The 9,400-nt window shown below is 37.9% G+C and overlaps 1 protein-coding gene across 1 annotated transcript in view; it reads left to right on the forward strand.

Moving 5' to 3' along the window:
* Positions 1-7,520, forward strand: part of krt222 (keratin 222) — a 13,965-nt gene extending 6,445 nt beyond the window's left edge. The window contains exons 3-9 of the mRNA XM_016453755.1: positions 1,042-1,195; positions 2,133-2,381; positions 3,407-3,511; positions 4,701-4,921; positions 5,172-5,353; positions 5,513-5,615; positions 5,834-7,520. Of these exons, the coding sequence (XP_016309241.1) occupies positions 1,042-1,195; positions 2,133-2,381; positions 3,407-3,511; positions 4,701-4,921; positions 5,172-5,353; positions 5,513-5,615; positions 5,834-6,047 (1,228 nt within the window). The 3' untranslated portion in view covers positions 6,048-7,520. The remainder of the gene's footprint in view (positions 1-1,041; positions 1,196-2,132; positions 2,382-3,406; positions 3,512-4,700; positions 4,922-5,171; positions 5,354-5,512; positions 5,616-5,833) is intronic.
* The last annotated feature ends 1,880 nt before the right edge of the window (positions 7,521-9,400 follow it).

A 9,400-nucleotide genomic window follows, 5' to 3' on the forward strand; every position in this document is an offset into this window, starting at 1 on the left:
TTTACACACAGTATAAATATATACACAAAATGTTTTAATGTCAGTTCAGTCAAACTATGAGACATTCTTTCTTTTTCTCCTTTTTTTTTTTAAATTAAAGGTTAAAGCAATTTGCATTATGGGATACACTACCCAACCCAGTGTGTTCTGTAATTTGTCCAAATGTAACAAGTCAGAAAATTTGCATACTGTGCACTGTATTCATAATACAGTCTGCATTCCAAACATGCCAATGGAATATTTCACATCAAAAAACTAAACATTGTGACTTGAACATCTGATCGCCCTCTTGTGGTGGGAAACAGCAAGTACCTGGTGAATGCTTGATAATGAATGAAGTAAATTAACAAATAATATGACACATAATAAGTCTAATTTTCCTATAAAGTCAGTGTCAGTGTTGGTTAAATATGATTGGTTTATTTATTGTGTGCGCTGAGATTGTATGTCTAAATGTGAAATTCGGTTGAATAATAATTAATTCAAATAATTAATAACTAATATAAAAATAATAACTAATTTTTCAGTAAAAAAAAAATGTGTTGACAAAAATATGTCAGTGTTTGCCTTGTATGCTTTCATTGTAAGTGTGTTTTTGTCAGCACTTCTTTTAGCTTGTTTTTTTTTAATATAAACTGAATTAGGAATCCATTTTTCCCCGGTGGGAATCAGTACATCTCAATCTGTATTTAAGGTGGTGTTTCTTCAACAGGGGTTTTCCTTTGGGGTTTGTAAGAAATGCCCATTTAATGACTAAATTTAATTAAATACAAAAGAATTGTATAATAAAAAAAATATATTATAAAATGAAGAAAAAATAATATTACTTAAAAACTAGAGCTTTTGATGACCTTTGACCTTGAAAGACATCTTTGTTCATTTTTATATTATTACATTCAAATGTTGTTTCATAAATACATTTGTGTATAACATGTTTTAGTTTTAAATGCATTTTCATTTTAAAATAGCTTTATATAAAACCTATTGTAGTCCACTGCATGTCTTTCATTTAGATATCTAAGTATGCATATGTGTGTATAGGTGTGAAACCGAGGAGAATCTCCGCCTCCTAAAGGAGCAGGAGGTGTCACAGCTGAAGCTAAAGATGAAAGAGACGGAAATGGCCAACAGCCTCCTGGAAAAGCAGCTTCATGAATCCCAAAATGAGTTACAGCAAATCATGGAGGAACATGAGGTGGAAACACGGTTTGGTTTAATGTCAGTTAGTGATTGTGTCTAATTGTGCAATTGTGTGTCACCGTGCGTGTGATGTTCTGTCAGTCATATTAAGCATTTAAGGAGAAACCTTGACGTCTGTCTTTAGTAAAAATACTTGTCAAAAATGTTCCCTAATGTCTTAACGCCAAGTTGCGGTTAGCCTCGAGGAAAGGGTGTGTGTATAGGGAATAGTGGTTCTGGTCTTACCTAACCTTCAATTATTAGACATTATATTGTATATAGATTTTGCCAGTAATACAATGTATTTGGACATCTTGTGTCGTTTTCGTTTGTGCACAATTATTATCTTTGCAACTAGTAAATATATAACTTTAGCGCAACCAATGCACTTTTTTGCAAAATGTAACCAAAAGCATCTACCAATACAAATTGTACCAATACAGTTACTAAACCAAAAGTTGAACTGAAAAAATGACTTCAAATGTTATTGATTGAATTTAAATAATCTGATATTGGTTTTAACACTTTGACGTAGTTACTACATTTAAATTTACATGACAAAATTGTAAACTTCAATATGTCCGTATCAAAGTTTCACCCCAACGTAAGTAGCTCCATTTTAATCAGCTGTTTCGATTATAAATCTTGTTCACGGAAATCTTTTGGTATTGGTGTGATCTGATCTTTATCATTACTCTTCTGAGGTTTAAGAATAATAATTATCCTGTTTATATAGCCTTACCCTGATTGGGTACAAAATACGTACAAATTCATTTGGATCATAGATGTCAGAATGAGACATTTTTGTCGTTTTGGACTCAGGAAGAAGTCCTGAAACAGTATGTTTTCATCAGACCCTTGTATTTCAAAAGATGAAGGACATTTTTATTCTTCATGAGAGGAGCCCTTTAAATTCTCCTCTTCCTCCCTCTCTCTCTCTCGTTGGCTGACAGAGAGAGCTGGATCAGCACCAGCGGCAAGCAGTAGAGGAGTGTGATAGAGTGCTAGCGCAGGTTGCTGCAGGAGAGGATGGCAGAGGAATGGATCTCTCCCGGACCAGCACCCAGTGCGACCACTCCAGCCCAGCCCAGAGTAGCCCTGACTCAGCCACACCACCAAATCCAGCCCCAGGCTCCGGTCCGGCTTCACAGAGAAGGCCCCGAAAGGATGCAACCAGCCCCACAGCTGCGTTTCCGCCACAGGTACGAGTATTCACTCTCTCTCTCCTTCAAACACTCTCTATGGTCTGCTAGCCAGGGCACTGCAGAGCAGTCGTAGTGTGTGTGTGTGTGTGTGTGTGTGTGTAAGTGTGTGTGAGTGAAAAGACTGCTAAGCCACCATTATTATTCAAAACAGAATGAGGAATGCTAGTCCCATTGAGCATAACCATTGTTTTTTTTGTTCTCATCAGTAGGTGATTGTTTATTTGTCTTCCAGTGTGCTTGAGCAGAATTTATGCCCTTGCACAAAAACATGGGCCATCGGCCTCGTAACTCTCCTTGAAAAACAACAACACACTGCAGCTTGTCTTTACAAATACCTACTATGTTGGTACAATGGTAAATTGAGTGTATCAATACAGTGGTCCTCCAAGGTACTTGGTAGATGTCCAAAAAAAAATTATGGTACCATTGAACATGGTTTTACATGGTAACATGTCCAAAAAACAAGGTATTACCATGGTACATGTCCCAAAACACATGATATTACCACTGAACATCATCTCCTAAGAAACATGGTAACACCATATTACACGTCCAAAAACATGGTACTGTTCAAAAACATGGCAGAGCAATTGCATTATGTCCAAAAACATTATATTTTTTTAAATTTTAGATTAAGACTATATATTGTTTTTGGAACTGTGCAGTCATTCTTCTCAGATGGAGACTGAAGTGATTCCTAGACTGTGATATACATCAACTCAAACCACACGAGCATCAATTCAGTTTTCTTTAATGTGATCTATTGTGTTACCAGTGCTCACTGGCGTCATTTGGCAGATAATTTTATTTTGGGATGTAAATCATGGATAATTAAACAATATGCCAGAGAGGCTATGCATTAAAGTCATTTTACCATGAGTAAGATGTGTCCTAAGGCACAGTGTGATGAAACCTCAACGGTAAGCAATATGAAAAAGGCTTTAAAAATGTAACAAGATTTATTGTATTCTGTGGTATTCTTATGTATACACTGCATGTGTTGTGTTTTTTGTGTTCTGTAGGTGAGAGCAGGTGATGAGGCCCTGAAGGAGGCACGAGCCGAGCTCGCTGAGGCCCGGAAGCGATGGCACCGTCTACAGGTGGAAATCGAATCGCTACATGCCTTGGTGCGTTCGGTTCTCACAGACATGCCCACAGACACACCCGAACACACACACACTCCAATTCAGAAACATGTAGACACACCTAAACACACACTCCTGAACCCATTTCACCTTAATGCATAATACGCAAATTAGAATATCACTTACTGCTACATAACGCATATGCAGGTCTTAATTTCTGCCAGAACCAGCCAGATCTGAATCCGGCATCTACGGAATCGGATTCAACCTCTATGTAGTGCGAATTCAGTGTTAAAAATACATCAATACTTTGCCTTGCCGGATTTGTCATCACTCCTTGTTCTGGGAACTCATAATTTATAAATCAAGTACTGCAGATAACCACAAATTGTTACCAAATACTAATTTTGTTGTTAAATATTAATTATCTAAAGGTTGTGGGCTCAAATCCTTTTGAAGGCACCATGTTATACAAGTTGACCCCTGGGAATCTAATCCATGTACTTAGTGTTGGTAGAGTCAGGTTCCACTACTTGATTCCCAGTTCATGAACTTTAGAATTATTGGGATCTTCAGTGACCACTGTGTCCTTGATCAAGATACGTTACTGTGGTGGTGGTGTGGTGAAAACTCAAGGCTGTTAATCAGAAGGTTGCTAGTTTGATGCCCCACAAGGCATGATCCCAATGCCACAAACATTGTGCCCTTAAGCCAACATCTTAATCTCAGATATATCCAGAAGTTTATTGTCAGTTTCTGGAATATTCTTGGTCTCTGCAATGTGGGATCCTTGAGTCATCACCATTGTGCCAAGGTTTTCAACTCCAGGTGCCTTCAGGGGGATTAACAATAACAAGAATGTTGGTGGATCAAACACCGTAAAATGCGATCTGTGAGCCATTATCATTGTGCCCTTTGAGCAAGGCACCTAATCCCAGGTTGGTCCAGGCGGACTGACCCAGTAAAACATAGATGAAGTGGCACTGGAACTGAAGTGACTCGACTTAAATAAAAGATGCCTTGCTTGCCTGCAATATTTTGGTCTCTGTTCACTGTTTCAGACCACCCTATTCCATTCCACAAACCCTGAAATTCCATCAATTCATTAAGTCATTCTCCAAGCAGATTGTCACACAAAGGGACATGGGGATGTCGGAGCCTATCCCAGTGTTTCGGATGTAGGCTACCCCTGGAGATGTTGGAAATAAATAATTCAGTTTTATCCCACCAGGAGAGGAGTCTCCAAAGCTCCCTACACCACACTCAGCTCCAGTACACTGTGCATCTCAAGGATATGTCCCGGTCTGTCAGTGGTCTGGAGTCTGAGCTAGAAACTGTGCAGGATAGTCTGGAAATCCAGAAACAGAACCATAGTCAGCTCCTCAACACCAAGATGAGGCTGGAGAGAGAGATCGCAACCTATAGGAAACTCCTGGAACACGAGGAGGGCAGGTAGGGGAGAGATAGATTTACTGAGCTGTATTTGTTTATGCAATTAAACCGTTAGCACACGCACGCTCAAACTTGTATGATGTCTTTTATGCAACTCCAAAGTAATGCACTGGAATTTTGACAGGGTTTTTTGCCATTGTGCCATTGATGTTATAAACAGTCAGTCAACCTGAAGAGGTTTCTAAGGTACCAATGAAGTTGAGCGTAGTCTTGAATCAAACCTGTTTCTACTTTCACTCCTGAACCACAGGTTTCTGAACTCAGATGGTCGGTCTCTAAAGCTGAAGGCATGGAAGGGGTCAGTTCCTGCTCCAGAGCAGAATGGCCTGCCCAATGGATGTGATGAAGATATCGCTGAGCCAATCTTCTCAGAGAGAACTTCAAAAATAAGTCCGGCCCTTCAGCGACAGCAGAGTCTTGTCATCCTCACAGGTAAGGATGATGATGTCAAAACGCCCTCAAACTCATTTTCCAACCAATGATTCCACCCAATGTTTCAGATTTTCAGAATCATTCTTAACAACTGGTTCATTATACAACTGCAAGCCTGAGAGATGTTTTGTAACTCTGTGTTTGCGTTTTTCCATCCAGAACCAGTTCTAAACAAAGATGGGGAGATCTGTACTGTGAAGACTCAGGAGATTCTGGAAGGAAATGTAGTGAGGGAGAGTGCCGAGGGTCACGGAAATGTGGAGTGAGTTTACATAGACTTATTTTCAAGCCTTGCTTAGCTGCAATGAAGAACCATAAGCATTTCACACCTTAAGGACAAACATCTTGATGTGTTTGATCTTGCATGTGGCTTTGTATGCAATACAATTGTGATGGAACTTTTACATCATAATTTTTTTGCACCAGAGATTATGTAATCCTAATTTAGATGCTTATTATTTTGCTTTTTGTGTGCTATAGGACAGAGAAGATTGACAAGGTAATCAGGCAATGGGAAGGGTCATTCTTTAAAGGAAATCCCAAGCTGAGGAAGAAATCTGTGTCTCTGCGTTTCGACCTTCATATGGCTGTAGCGGATGAGGGTTGCAGCCAAACAAAACAGGATAGTCTCCCAAACGTGGAGGTCCGTCTGGTCATGAGACGGTCGCGCAGCATACCCACTTTTGCCCAGTGATGTCATAATGCTACTACACCACAATTGTGACATCACCATGCTACCACATCACAACTGTGACCTCACAATGCTACTGCATTACAATGAAGTAGTGGTGACCATGTCTCAATGTCTCGCCGACTAATAAAAGCGAATCACTTTAGTAACGTCATAAAACTCTTGCCATTTGAAAGAAAAAGCGTCATATCATCAGCAAAGCATTCGAAAACAAAAACTCAAATTGCTTTTATGATTGTAATGAACTCATGCAGATAAAGCTACTTAAAGAAATTTCAAGGCAAATTAATTTGTAGTTGATTTATTTTACTTCAAACTTAGATGTTTGAAGATGAATGGGAAGTACAAACGTCTTGCAGTGTTTCAGATACATTGTGACTTTAGAGTGTGACTCTCTCTGTGGACGCTCTACTGCCACATTATTGATTATTAGCACATATTACGTTACTGAAAACCTATAAAACTACTGGTTTGTGAAAATGTGTATAGTTTATACATCTATAAAGCTGAATCTTAAGTCTCGGTGAGAAATGGTCAATGTGGATACGGAGATTTCACATTCAGTGCAGCGTAACAAAAGATGCCTTATTGTGTTTGACAAATGTTACTGGAACTAATTTTACACTCCGGTGAACGCTAAGGGGGTATCAAGTTCTGGTTCTGCAGGAGGCTGTAGTGTGAACCAAAACAAAATATTGCGAAATTTGCAAGTGTAGCAAAAATCAGCAGCCAAAATTAAAAATTATGGTGAAACCGATGTACTGTCCTCACGATATTGCCTGCATGGACGTGTACAGAATGACTAGCAGTCTATCACTGCGGAGAGAATGAAATGCTAAAAGTAAAATGTTGACTATGAACTTCTCTACTAATTACTTTCTCCTATAAAAGTTACATTGCTTTGTATTAAGGATGCATATAGTTTACGCTTCATTTAAAGTGCAAATACTGTCTTCCAATCAAAAAATTATGCAGGATTGTTCAGAAAACTTGAAATGATCATACTTCAACAACCAAAAAAAAAAAAAAAAAATTTTTCCATTTTTTATCTGTATTCTCATCTACACGTTAATCATTTAAACTGATTTATTTACATACCCATTATGTTCTACCTCTGGTGGTTGTTGTACTGTAAATACATGGGGTTTTTCCTGATGCAACAAAGAAATGGATATATATGCATATATTTAATTTGAAGTTATATTAAATCTAATTAAATCTATATCCCTGAAATATGATGATATCACCTCATAGGTTTAGTTACTGCTTTCATTCATGTAATGCACAATCTAGTATCATACAGGATTAACCTTTCACGTTTCATTATCTTTCAAAGGGATTGTGACTTACTCTAAGAAATGTGAAGACAAATTACACCATATGCATTGGTAAAAATGTCAATTTCATATGCACTTTAATGGATTAAAATCAAAACATTGCTAACTTTCTGATTTTTCTCTGTACTCAACATTTTTTCAGAGATGACTTTTGCTTTTTTTGAAACATAACTTTTTTTTTGTATAAAATCCATAGCTCTGCCCTGCTGAGTGATTTGGCTTATGCACTGTATGACAGGTGCTAATAAAGCTATTATTATTTCCAGATGAGCTATTTATGTTATGAGCAAAGCTGTCCAAAGACATTTCGTTATATAGACCACAGTGCCTGGAAACCTAGCACACAACACAGACGTCCCAGTTAAGCCTGGAATAGATTTGTAACAGAACTAAAACGACATGAAAATGATTTTACTCAGATAATGGTGTACAAAACAAATTATGTTGCACAATCATTAAACTAAGCAGGCTAGCATTGGTTTTTTTTATGTTTAATAATGCCCACAACCCGTTCTGTGATGTTCTCTCAAGCAATTATTAAACGTGCAAACCTTAATACCTTAAGTTTAGCTAGATGCTAATGCAAACAGTATGTGACAAACTCTGGTAGCAAGATACCCTCTCACTATACTTTTGACTAAATACTTTTACCAGCAAATTAGTGAGTAGCAGTAATTGGTGTCTATTGCCTATATTTTAATGCTGTATCCTAATGGTTAACATTAGGCTGTGGAGCTCATATGTGGGTGATTAATGTTACAGGAAGACCGTTATTAAAATTATAAGTTAATATAAATCGCAAGCTCTGAACCACTTACTTGAGAAACAGCTGTAGAAAGCAGACCCAGATATCCTAACATTTTCTCCTTAACTTAAAGACATTCTTACCACACCTGGAAAATGGATCTCCATATTATTGTATACAAATAATGTTTCAAATATTATATACAGCATTTTGCATTTTCTGAGGAAAATATGAGTGATGCTACCGCTAAAGTGAAGTGACATGTGGCCAAGTATGGTGACCCATACTCAGAATTAGTGCTCTTCATTTATCCCATCCAAAGTGCACACACACAGCAGTGAACACACACACAGCAGTGAACACACACACACCGTGAACACACACCTGGAGCAGTGGGCAGCCATTTTTTTGCTGCGGCGCCCGGGGAGCAGTTGGGGGTTCGGTGCCTTGCTCAAGGGCACCTCAGTCGTGGTATTGAAGGTGGAAGAGAGCGCTGTACATTCACTCCCACCACCTACAATCCCTGCCGGAAAAGATTAACGCTGCTCCCTAGTGGTCATTTATGAACTTGCCACACAAAACAAGTTTCCTTCCTTTTTGTGAAGTATTGCATACTTCGAGTATGTACAAAATTTGATGAAGAAATTAAGTATGTAGTAGGTACTATTAGCATCCATCATGTTGCCATTGTTGACTTATAATGTACTAGCAACAACTGCAAAAACTGTAAAACTGTATAATTTTACCACAAAGAATGTTATTTTGTATTGCCTATATAGTACTTACATTTGAAAAGAGATGCCATTAGCTCTCCGCTATTATTTATTTTTCCTTAGCTCCTGTGGCATTATGGGACAGCAAAGTGTTGTAATCTTAGAATCTCAACAGATGCAGATTTTTTTTTCATGAATGTTAATTCATGGGTAATAAATCCTGAATCCTAATTACTTTCCTCTCACTAGCTATAGCCTTTTTAGCTCAAAATAACTTGTTTTTCTGTTTTAAGCCTCTTACCAGTTTTCTTGTTAATGCGAGTGCTGTTTTTGTTTTCTGTGGACACTTTTAGCTATCTGGGTTTATGCTCAAAATTTATATTTATAGTTAACTACACAATGTGTATTTCTATACATGAGTATATTAAAGGGATAGTTCACCCAAAAATGAAAATTCCTTCATTAATTACTCACCCTCATGTCGTTCCAAACCTGTAAGACCGTATCTTCGGAACACAAATTAAGATATTTTTGATGAAATCCAAGAGCTCTCAGACCCTG

The sequence above is a fragment of the Sinocyclocheilus anshuiensis genome, unplaced genomic scaffold, assembly GCF_001515605.1.
Source record: "Sinocyclocheilus anshuiensis isolate Anshui unplaced genomic scaffold, SAMN03320099.WGS_v1.1 scaffold77, whole genome shotgun sequence".
Taxonomy (NCBI): Eukaryota; Metazoa; Chordata; class Actinopteri; order Cypriniformes; family Cyprinidae; genus Sinocyclocheilus; species Sinocyclocheilus anshuiensis.